Consider the following 12,513-nt stretch of genomic DNA (forward strand, 5'->3'; position numbering starts at 1 on the left):
CTAGTAGTATTCAGAGATGATCTCTTGTATCTCTGTGGGATCAGTTGTTATTTCCCCTTTATCATTTCTGATTGAGGTTACTAGAGATTTTACTTTTCTATTTCTCGTTAGTCTGGCCAATGGTTTATCTATTTTATTTATTTTTTCAAAAAACCAACTCCTTGTTTCATTAATTTTCTGAATGATTCTTTTTTTTTTCACATTCATTGATCTCTGATTTGATTTTGAATATTTCTTTTCTTCTACTGAGTTTAGGCTTAGATTGTTCTTCTTTTTCCAATTCCATAAGATCTCTTGTGAGATTGTTGATGTGCTCTCTTTCTGTTTTTCCAATGTAGGCATCTAAAGCGATGAATTTTCCTCTCAAAACTGCTTTTGCAGTATCCCACAGGTTTTGGTAGCTTGTGTCTTCATTGTTGTTATGCTCAAGGAAGTTAATAATTCCCTGTTTTATTTCTTCCTGCACCCATCTGTTATTCAACAGAAGATTATTTAATTTCCATGCCTTTGGGTGCAGTCGAGCATTTTTGTTAGAGTTGAGTTCCACCTTTAGTGCCTTATGGTCTGAGAAGATACAAGATAAAATTTCAATTCTTTTGATTGTTGATATTTGTTTTGTGTCCCAGGATATGATCAATTTTGGAGAATGTTCCATGGGGTGATGAGAAGAATGTATATTCTTTATCTTTGGGGTGGAGTGTTCTATATGCGTCTGTCAAGCACAGTTGTTCTACGGTCTCAATTAAATCTCTTATATCTTTGTTTAATTTCTGTTTAGAGGATCTGTCCAGCTCTGTAAGAGGAGTGTTAAAGTCCCCTGTTATGATGGTATTATCAGATATCATATTGCTCAGACTGAGTAAGGTCTGTTTCAAGAATCTGGGAGCATTCAAATTGGGTGCATAGATATTTAGAATTGAAATGTCTTCTTGTTGTATTTTTCCCTTGACCAATATAAAGTGACCATCTTTGTCTTTTTTGACTTTAGTTGCTTTAAATCCACATGAATCTGAAAATAAGATTGCAACTCGTCTTTTCTTCTGAATTCCATTTGCCTGAAAAATTGTCTTCCAACCCTTGACTCGGAGCTTTAATTTGTCTTTTGAAGCCAGGTGTGTTTCTTGCAGACAGCAAATGGATGGCTTGTGTTTTTTAATCCAGTCAGCCAATCTGTGTCTCTTCAGTGGGGAATTCAAGCCATTAACATTTATTGAGATAATTGATAAGTGTGGTAGTATTCTGTTCGTCTTATTTTGTGAGAGTCCATTGCTTATTTTTATCTTTTGCATCAGTGTGGAGGTTAGGTCCTGTCCTTTAATTTCTGAGTTCTTACTTTGCTGCTGATCCATTGTGGTGGTCAGTGTGCAGAACAGGTTGAAGTATTTCCTGTAGAGCTGGTCTTGTTGTGGTGAATTTTCTCAATGTTTGTATATCTGTAAATGATTTGATTTCTCCGTCAATTTTTAAGCTTAGCTTAGCAGGGTACAGAATTCTGAGCTGGAAATTGTTCACTTTAAGTAGATTAAAGGTAGATGACCGTTGTCTTCTTGCTTGGAAAGTTTCATTAGAGAAGTCTGCGGTCACTCTGATGGATTTGCCCCTGTAGGTCAACTGGTGCTTACTCCTGGCAGCTTGCAGAATCTTTTCTTTTGTCTTGACTTTGGACAGGTTCATCACAATGTGTCTTGGAGAAGCTCGGTTAGAGTTGAGGCGACCTGGGGTCCGATATCCCTCGGAAAGCAGTGTGTCAGAATCTTTGGTGATATTTGGGAAATTTTCTTTTATAATATTCTCTAGAATGGCTTCCATTCCTCTGGGGCATACTTCTTCCCCTTCTGGGATTCCTATAACTCGTATGTTGGAACACTTCATAAAGTCCCATAATTCTGACAGTGAACGTTCTGCTTTCTCTCTCTTCTTTTCTGCCTCTTTTACTATCTGAGTTATCTCAAGAACTTTGTCTTCTACCTCTGAAATTCTTTCTTCTGCATGGTCTAACCTGTTGCTGATACTTTCCATTGCATCTTTAAGTTCCCTAATTGACTGTTTCAGTTCCTTCAGCTCTGCTATATCCTTTTTATATTCTTTATATCGTTCATCTCTTATTTAATTCTGTTTTTGGATTTCCTTTTGGTTATTTTCCATTTTATTAGCAGTTTCCTTCATTGTTTCCATCATTTCTTTCATTGTTTTCATCACGTTTATTCTAAATTCCCTTTCCGTCATTCCTAACATTTCTTTATAGGTGGAATCCTCTGCAGTAGCTACCTCATGGTCCCTTGACAGGGTTGTTCTGGACTGGTTCTTCATGTTGCCTGGAGTTTTCTGCTGATTCTTCCTCATGAGTGATTTCTTTTATCTGTTTCCTTGCCCTAATTTTCCTTTCACTTCCTCTTGCTCTTTAAGTTCTCGTGCCTGTGGACTAAGGGTTCGATGAGTCCTTTTGGTACAGGACCAGAAGGGTGAGAAGGTTGAAGAGCAAGAAAGGGATGAAAGAAAGGAGGACCAAGTGAAAAGAAAAAAAAAATAGAGAAAGAAGAGGAATATTGACAAAAAGAAGTGAGGCACAGAAAGAGGGAGACAGAGCAATATATGTGTACAATAGGGTAAAAAAACTCACCTTCTGGGTGTGCCCAGTTGGGTGGTTCCCTTGAGGTCAGCAGCTCTTTGCTAACCTGATCAGACACAGTACCCCACCTCCACCAAGTAGAGAGGAAAGACAAAAATGCTATAAATCAAACCAAAACAAGCAAACAGAAAACTTTATGGGATAAAATTGGGTGAAAAACCAAATAATAGCAGTAGAAACACTAGCAAAAATGAAGTTCTAGTTATTGAAAAAGGCAGCAATGGGAAATTATAATTAAACTAGAAAAATTGAGAAAGAAAAAAGATCTGTACAGAAAAGGTTGAAATTAAAAAACAAAACAACATCAACAACATCAAAATAAACAAAAAAAACAACCAAACAAACAAAACAAAAAAAAAACACAATCAAAAACAAAGCAGTATGTATATGTTGTTGAATATTGTCTGGGCAACACATGGTCTTCTGGGGTTGAGATGTTAATCACAGTCCTGATATGACTGGAGGCTGCTGATTTCTCAAACCCCAGCAGGTAGACACCCTAAATCTCTCTTCAGCCCACTTACAACGCACTTTGAACTTGTAAACTTGCTGAGCAGAAGCTTTCCCAGTAAAGTGCTTGTTGCTGGAATCACTGCTGAAGTGGCTATCCACTTACCCAGTGTGCCAAAACTGGTCTCACTCTGCCCCTGAGGGTTAGGGCTGCAAGGGGGCTCAGACCCCACCCTTAGGCTACTCAGTTGCTCGTTTACCAGCTCCCACCAGATTCTAGCTCTGCGACCCTGAGGGCAGAGCTTGCCGGGGCAGATCGCTCACAATGTCTCCCTGTGGCCCACAGCCAAACACTATTAGCTCCGTCTGGCTCAGCGGCCAAAGTTCTCCACACTCCCACTCAGGCTCTCCCCAAGGCAGTTCAACTGAGTGCCAAGTCCAAAGACACCAAAACAGTTCACAGGTAAGGCCTTTCTGATTTGCAGTCTCGCTGCTACTGAACTTACAGTTGCGGGCGGGTTTAGACGTTTTGAACACACGCGGCCACTTGCCGGTTTTCCACTGTTTTAGTCCTCTGGTTGGGGTCCAGAAGTCTCTCGCTGACTCCCTGTATCCTCGCCGGGGTGATGATAGGCAGATCCCACCAGCCAGAGATGCCTGGAGTCCTATCTCCCCAGACTCACGGTGCCCAGATGCAAGGAAGCTGTTACTCGGCTGCCATCTTGCTCTCTCCATCTATTATTCCCATTTATTTAACAACAAGGAGGCCAGAAGATGGGGGACTTAACCTAGGTCATATAACTAAATAGTGGTGAAGCAGGATTCAGTCCATATGCTCTCTTTGCTCTCTGTGTCCACTGTCCATGCCTCTATGCATACTCTGTGTCCCAGGGACTGACTTCATGAACCGCACCAGATGACAGCTTGCCCTTGGGGTACTATTTGGGTTCTGCCAACAAGAGGCCTAGCAGTAGCCTGGAAAAGGGCAAGAGGCAAGCAGTCGGGGGTGTGACACCCTTGTTTTAAAACCCTCTTCTCTAGTGTAAGGCACAGGCCTTACTCCTTAGGGGACAGGCCTTCCCTGGTCCCTTCAGATTTTAAGAGCAGAAAAGGCTGCCCATGTGCTTCTCACCCACTTCCTATTGGTTTCCCTTACTCTTGCCTCCCATCCACAACTTTTGTCAGTAATCCCTTCTTGAAACTCTTTGGGGAGCCATCCTGCTGGGATCCTAAAACACCGAGGTAGTCCAGCTATGTAATCTGTTAACAATCTAATAATAAGCAAGTGCATATCGATTAAAGTTGAGGGTGGTCCCCAGAACATTTGTAGACAACAGGAATGGCTAAAGATTGGGGTGGCCACAGGCCTAGAACTCACTGCTCTACATGAATCTCTTTTGCACCAGAAGTGGGCCCTCTGCACAACAAACCAAACCTGCTTCAGGTCTCCATGCATTTGTGCACAGGAGTCCCACTCCTCCATAAGTCCTACATACGTTTGTAACTTATCATATTCACTCTTCAAAACTTAGCTCAGTGACAACTCTTCCAGAAAGTTGTACTTGTTCTCTCCCTCCACTGAGTCATTCGTTTCCTTCATGGGCTACCTTGTATGGTTCCTTGAAATTTATTAATTTATATGTCTATCTCCTCTACCAGAAGGAGCCCTTCTTGAGGACCCTTGAGGACAGACACTAGGGCTTATTCATCTGTAAAGTATCCAAAACCTTCCATGGTGTCTCAAATAGGCAAACAATAACTGCTAAAAAAAAAAAAAAAATTGTACAGCTAATAGTGTGAGAGTGCTGGTTCATCATAGATGAGAACGATTTATTATACTTACTTCTGCTTTACCCCCTGTAACATAATGCTAGGAAACATTAGGCCCTTCATATTTGTTAAATTACTGGGTTTCACACATTCTGGGTTTCACACATTTTGCGTTCAGGGCTTGCTAAACCCACGTTCCCCCTGGTCTATCAACATCCGTGTGAAGGAAAGAAGGGTGAAGCACAATGGGAAATGATGCTCTTTTCTTCCCCACACCTAGGGTATCAGAGCTTCCAGACAGAACAATTACTGAATTACTTGGTAGTCTAAGATTCAGTGCTAGGCAGCTCAAAGGATTCTTGGCTTTCAAGAAGTCTGAGTGCCCCAAAAATTAATCTCTCTCTGGACAAGTGTATTTTTGTGTTTGTGCAAACTATTTTAAGAATGTGTGCGTTTGATTGAAAATGCAGAGTTTCCATCAGATTTCAAAGCATCTTGTAACCCAACAGAGATTAAGAACTACTTGATCTGAAATTATATAAAGAGTAAGGAAGAATGTCTCCTGCTACTGTCAAATGACCAACTGGAAGCTGATAGGAGAAGATAGAACTTCCCAGGAAACGCATTTCTCTTCTACTTTCATACAGATTCTTGCTTTGAGTGTGGAAGCAAGAATTAGGAAACACAATTTTCCTATTCATGGTCCTGGTCTGCAGAATTTGACTGGCAGACCTCCAGCAACGGGGATGTTAACTGATGATGACCTCACTGCTGTGCTCTGAAATCCATCACTGCATTTGCACTAAGGCCTTGCTTGCCATGGACTGCCGCAGCCCGTGACTGAGCAACGCTTTCTCAGAGATCATGAACTCCTTTGACAGTCAACTTTGGACCCCCTGACAGCCTTATTGAACTTTCTTTAGGCTGAGACCATTCCCACCAGCCCTCCCCCACCCCCTCCTTCACTCAGGGTCAGGTTTATGCTGTGGTCTAATGCCTTTCTTACCTCCTCTCTGCCCCCTCTCCATTCTCTCTCTCCAGCATCCTCCTAATGAAATCCTTAAATGTTTAATTTCTTTTTAGCATCTGCTTCTCAGAGAACCTGGACCTACACAATGATGTTGCCTGGGCTGCAACTCTGGCCTTCACAACCTTGAACCTAGGTGTCTCTGTGTTGCGTGTGTTTCACAAAGAAAGCAAGGATTGTCTACCTGGCATCGTTCCATAATGTACCCAGGTTAGAGCAGCCAAACAAGTTATAGCTAGAAGTAAAAATTATTTGTACTCAAGACAGCAGGTGTAACACTAACCTTTGTCGTACACCTCTACTGTTAAGTTGTACTGAGAAGTATCTTGCTTTTTCAAGGATCTCTTAGCTAATTGGAACTTTCCTGTGTAGGCTTCGACCAAGAAGAGTCCATCCTCAGGAATGTGAGGAGTTTGCTCCACAATTCTGTGGAATAAAATACTATTGGCAGTATTTTTTTCATCCTTGTCATAGGCAGTAAAACTCCCGATACTGTTTCCTACAAAGAAGAAAAAAAAATCCAACAGGCTCCATGTAATCTATTAAACTTTTACCTTAACCACCTCTTTGAATACATTATCTCCAAATATATTCACATGAGATACTGGGGGTTAGAACTTCACCATGTGAATTTAGGGGGACACTCAGTCCATAACAAAGTGTCCCCTCAAATTCACGTCTACTAGACACTCAGCATGGGACCTTATTTGGAAATAAGGACCCTGCAGATAGCTAAGGATCTTGAGATGAAATCATCCTGGATTTAGGGGAGCCCTACATCCAGTTGTAGGTGCTCTTACAAGAAGGGAGGACACAGATGCACATCACGGAGTAGATGATATGGAGGAGGAAGTTAGTGATCGCAGTGGTGCTGCCACGAGTAGCAGGAACACCAGGAGCCAGCGGAAGCCAGAAGGAGCAAGCAAAGATCCTCCTCAAGACTTTGGGGGGAGCATAGCCCTGCCTGCGCAGCAACTTCAGGCTCATACTCCGCAGACAATGAAAGAATGAATTTCTGTGGTTTCAAAGCACCAAATTTGTGGTGATTTTAAGGCAGCCCCACTAATACTCATGGCAAACAGAATAACTAAACAAAGAGAAGCCACCCCTGGGTTGCTTCTAAGTAAATTTACGGAACAATTGCAGAAAATGACACCCCCCCCCCCCCCAGAGATAACACAGGGCACAGCACAGGCATGGTCCTGCGTGAGTTCTGGTGGGTTCTGGCTCTTAATATGTGAAATGAGAATTGGGGTATAGTTTCTTTATATGCAGCAAGCATGCTGCCCAGGGGCTAAAACTTGAGTTCCTTTGTCCAGTCCCTTCGAGGGGCAGTTAAGCTTAGACCTCCTCCCCAGTATGTGTTTGCATCCACTGACTTAAATGGAAATATAGAGGAGTTTTTGGTTTGGAGAGGGGAAGGGACACGCCTTTGTTATATACAAAACGAAGCTGCACACGAGCAGATGTGGCTCAGGGGCTGGGTGCAGGGACAGCCTGAGTAACAGGATGGAGAAGATATACCTCCTACTGCAGTGGGAAGCTGCTTACTTTCAAATTCATCACAACCAGGTAGCCTTTGTGACATGCACGTGCTCTTGCAAGCAAAGCATTTGTGTGTTGGGATGAAAGAATATCTTGCTAACTTCTGAGGTCCTTTGGCATCTGAGCAGCCCTGTGCTTTGGACACCTTTCCACTCACCAAACAAGCATAACACAGAGGGCACTAGTTCACTCCACAGAGACCGTACTAGTCAGAGACCCCATGTGGACTATTGGCACCAGGGGAAACACCTTGGTGGACATGGAGGTCTTTGTGCATGAGCCAGAGGCCGGGAACCTAGTAGCAGCCCAAACTGAAATACTTCAGGGAGGCTGTGCTTTTATGAGAGGAGAAATGTCTTAATATGAATATGCAGGATCTAGTTGTAACTGGGATGTTGCTAGGACTTGGGGACACAAGTCCTACAAGATACCAAAAAGGAGAATGTAAAGCACCAAGGAAGATTCAGCATTGCACTGCGTTTTGGTCACGGTTTCCCTTTGTGCACCGTCAGCTCACAGGAAGGCCCCAGGCCAGGAGCATTGTCTTGTTTTTTGCTCTGGCTACATATATAGAATATATTCACTTGATTTATAAGGATTCTTGGTCCATTAAAAACTTTGTCAGACAGCTTTACAAAATAAATTTTCACTGTTAGAGAGGCAAATAGCATCCTGAGCCCTGAATAATTGATTCTACCAACAATGACTTCCTCATGGGCCTGAGAAAATGAAGACTATCCTCTTCCCAAAAGAAGTAGGCAGACTCAAAAAATGGTTCCCAGTACAGGCAGCCCCCAAGTTACAGACATCCAACTTACAAACCAATGGAAGCTATGACAGTAAGTCCTTGAGCTACAAACATCTGACTGACTCATACTTAGGAATGGAGGCTGTTACAGGTGAAAGGTAAATATAACTGTTCCAACTTACATACAAATTCAACTTAAGAGCAAACCTACAGAGCCCATCTTGTTCATAACCCAGAGACTGCCTGTATTCCCCATCTCCTGATAGTCATGCTTTTTCATAACCCCTCCTTTTGAGTGTGGTTGGGCCTACTGACCTTCTTCTAATGAATAGAGTATGGCAAAAGTTTTGGGATGGTACTTCCAACATTAGGTTATAGAATGACTGATTTCCATCTTGTTTGTCTTTTCTTGTTCTCCCTCTCTCTCTCTGAGCTCTTGCTCTGAATTAGAGGCAGCCAACTGAACTGCGCTCAGATTCATGATTCACAGAATCTGGTAGGTAATACACGTTTGTTATTTTAAGCTACTAAGTTTGTGGGCAACTTGTTATGCAGTAATAAATAACACTATATTAAATGTTTGGCCCAATGCAAAGAGACTTCGAGTACCATCTAGAAAAGTCTTCAAAGGTTTTCCTCTTTTATTTAGCACCCCAGACCATCCCAGATTTCCAAAAACAGTGACACTCCAAATGTTTGTTGGCTATTGTTACACATTTCGTTGTCACACAGTTGTCACTGTGAGAAGATTCTTCCTTATAATTAACTAATCCTTCAAGCTGTCATGTAACTCTTCCTGTTGTGGCAAAAATTAGAATAAATGAAACAGAGGAACGGAGCTGAACACGGGCAGCACGTGACAGCAAAAGAAAAAGAGTGACCACAGTGCAAACAAGCCGTCAAGCTGCGCCCACCAAGTTGCTAGGATAACACCCACCAAAGGTGAGGAGCAGGGAGAGGAGCAGAGAGATAAAAAGAAAATGATGAGAACATCCACAGAGCACGTAAGAATCTGCCCACAAGGACAGAAAAGTCCTAGAAACGATACTCCCCAGAGGCTGCTAAAACCACAACAGACCAAAACACTTCAAGAAATGTCAACCTGCTCAGCCAATGGTCTCAGGACCAAGAGGGAAAATAGACAAGGGTTGTCCTCAAACCAGAAAGTCATTAAACTCCCAGAAATCATAACATTCTTATCACATTTGTTCCTATACAAAACTAAAGCTATCATGAGACACAGTGAAATGGAGCAAGTCAAGACCAAAAGGATAAAAATAGATGGGACTTGAACTTCATCTATCAGCCTCCTGAATTATTATTGGCTTCCTAGGTAGAGGGAGGCTCAAACGTCAAAAGTCAACTTCCATTGGTAATGGTTATTTATTGCGGGGTATCTGACTTTGGGTGTACATGTTTATTTAAATTATTCAGCAAACTTGATGAAATTGTATCTTTTTAATGAGCTTATTAGAAGAAAAATAAAATAATTTATGGGAAATTCTTGCAAAGGAGATAATACCTATGAAGATATATAGAATACTGGTATAAGTAGTTCTGCTGCTGATAGTAGTAGAGGTGGTGGTAGTAGTAATAGTGGTAATACTGGTGGTTGTTATAAAAGTTCCCATGTAAGAATAGTACCCCAATATGAACTAGAGACATGGATTATTGCCTCCCAGTTAGATCTACCTGCCCCCTTTACCCAACAGAGAAGAGAAAGGGATTGCAGAATTAGCATAGGAAGGACAGTTATACAGCATTGAGCAGCTGTCATTTCTTTCTTTTTTTTTTTTTTATTAAACCATAGCTGTGTACATTAGTATGATCATGGGGCACCATACATTTGGTTCATATATCGTTTGACACATTTTTATCACATTAGTTAACATAGCTTTTGTAGCATTTTCTTAGTTATTTTGCTAAGACCTTTACATTCCACATTTACTAGGATTCACATATACCCTTGTAAGATGCACCGCAGGTGTAATCCCATTAATCCCCCTTACCCAGCGGTTCTTTCTCCTGGACCTCAAATACAGTCACTGCAGATGGACATGTAGGTGGATTATCATTAATGTCTTTAACTTTTACATGAATCTCCAGAGGCTTTGCAAGTAGTTGTCCTTGTTCATCCTTTGCAACTGCATAAAAATTATACTACAACAGGAAGGTAAGAGTTAAGACAAGACTTCCTTGCCACCACCCTTTAAAAGGCAGAGAAAAATAGGTATTTCATTTCTATTTCATTTACCCCCTTATTTCAGTTTCCATAGGGAAAAAAATGAGATAGGTCAGAATCATGGGAAATTACCAAATTAGAATGTCACTGAAAGCCAATAATATGCTGGGGTCTGAATTGCAGGTTTGATTATTAAATAAAATCAATTTTGTTCTCAACTACAGATGGACATAGAACTTTGTCTTATTCCCTGTGAAACTTGTCCCATTTTACTCACTGAATCCTTTTCTTCCCGGTCCAAGGGTTGAGTCACATAAATGTCTCCTTCCTGGTCAATCGAAAATGGAAATCTTGGCAGCTTCTCTTTGTCCACTAGGGAATAACGTGCACCAAGATCATTCCACCGCACCTACAGGGCCCAAAGTGAGTTGTGAGGAAAGATACATTTAGGCAGAGAGAACTAGAAAGGAAACAAACAATTTTCTGGTTCTTGATTTAAAATTTCTGGCAACTTTGTATGTCTGCGATTTCTTATAACAACTCAATTACATTTTTCGTTTTCAACCTAAAATGAGCACTTTTCCCCCCACTAAGTTATATTACTCATAAAAAAGCACACCAGGGAACTTTTCTTCTCTAAAGCAATTCTTTGTGAACCCTCTAAAGAGTTTTATGGGTTGTTTTCTTTTGGAAGTCTCACTGTGAAAGCTTCATATCCATGAAACATTGATTTAAGAAACAAAAAGTAAGATATGATGTCTGAAGACCTTCTAAAACTCACTGGTGAAGGTGAATAAGAGCAAGAGAGGCCACTGTAGACTCCTCTCTGTGCTATTATTTTAGTAAGACAAATGATACATAAATAAGGCACATTCATTCCTCCCCTAAATATTTAGTCTCAAAGACTTCAGGGATCAGAATAACTTCCAACTCCTAGGGTTGTTTTGTAAACAACCTGGTTGAAAGATTAATAAACTCACTAGTAAGACCAGGCTATTTGCCATATAAACGGGGCCTGACATCTCAGATAATCTAATACTGATCCTAATAATACTACTTATTGTTGGTTTACCACATGCCAGATGTAATTCTAAACATTTTATGTATTGTCTCATTTAATCCTCACACAGTCCTATGAAGTAGAGGCTACTGTTCTCCCCATTTTAGAAATGAAGCAGCAAGAGCAAAATAAATTGAAGAGACTTCCCCAAGATCCTACAACTAGTTGAAATTTCCACACCTAACTATTCCCTTAGACCAGCCTGGGAAATTACTAAAGACATGACTTTGTCCCTCGCTAATCATTTAAGTATCACCCACTGTCCATGCCAAACACTATATTCTTTTTTTTTTTTTTTTTTTTTGGCCGGGGCTGGGCTTGAACCCACCACTCCTGGCATATGGGGCCAGCGCCCTACTCCTTGAGCCACAGGTGCTGCCCCAAACACTATATTCTTGGTCCTAAGGTGAGCTCGTCTTGTGTCCTTAGAACTCAGCCTGATTTCTTTTTTCTTGAGAGAGCAGGACACAGCTCCACTCCTCTTATTGGGTTTCAGGCCTAGAAATTGGGTGTAACACCCAGAATTTCCTATTTTTGACATCCCTAAGAGCAACCAAGTGTATGAGTTATTTTTAGCATTTACAAATTCCTATGCGATAACTTGAATAATAGCTAGGAATACTTTAGGGCCCAAGCCTCAAATTCTCATGGTAATAAAGACTAACAAGCTTTTTTAGCTCAGAAAGCACAATTCCTTTTTGTTTTTTTTCCTGAAGATGAAGTTCATTAACTCAATAGTCAATGAAAAGTCCCTTTAGATTAGACAATAGGTATGATGGGAGGAGCATTCCAGGGTCCCTTAACAACAATAGTATCATTAAAAAAAATATTTTAGGGGAACTACAGACTAACACTTCATAACATCTTTATCTTTTATCATTAATGTTAATGATAATCATTAACATCTTTTATCCACTTTCACAGATTCTACCTCAGTAAATCTTCACAACAACACTGAGAGGTGTTGGTGAGGGTACGTGAGGTTTTCTGAAAGCTCAAATATGTATCTGAATCTAAGCTTCCTGCCCATGGTGATAAAGTCCAGACACGTGGGGCCAGAGTCCATTTGCTTTATAATTATGCTACACAAAAACATATCTAA

The 12,513-nt window shown here is 41.0% G+C and overlaps 1 protein-coding gene across 7 annotated transcripts in view; it reads right to left on the reverse strand.

Moving 5' to 3' along the window:
• The window catches only part of CDH17 (cadherin 17), a 114,562-nt gene that overhangs the window by 39,076 nt on the left and 62,973 nt on the right, over positions 1–12,513 (reverse strand). For all 7 annotated transcript variants that reach the window (XM_053559007.1, XM_053559005.1, XM_053559001.1 and 4 more), the window contains 3 exons: positions 10,629–10,760; positions 10,179–10,329; positions 6,160–6,375 (listed from right to left, as the gene is read on the reverse strand). In XM_053559007.1, the coding sequence (XP_053414982.1) occupies positions 6,160–6,375; positions 10,179–10,329; positions 10,629–10,760 (499 nt within the window). The remainder of the gene's footprint in view (positions 1–6,159; positions 6,376–10,178; positions 10,330–10,628; positions 10,761–12,513) is intronic.

Source organism: Nycticebus coucang, chromosome 13 (genome assembly GCF_027406575.1).
Source record: "Nycticebus coucang isolate mNycCou1 chromosome 13, mNycCou1.pri, whole genome shotgun sequence".
Classification (NCBI taxonomy): domain Eukaryota; kingdom Metazoa; phylum Chordata; class Mammalia; order Primates; family Lorisidae; genus Nycticebus; species Nycticebus coucang.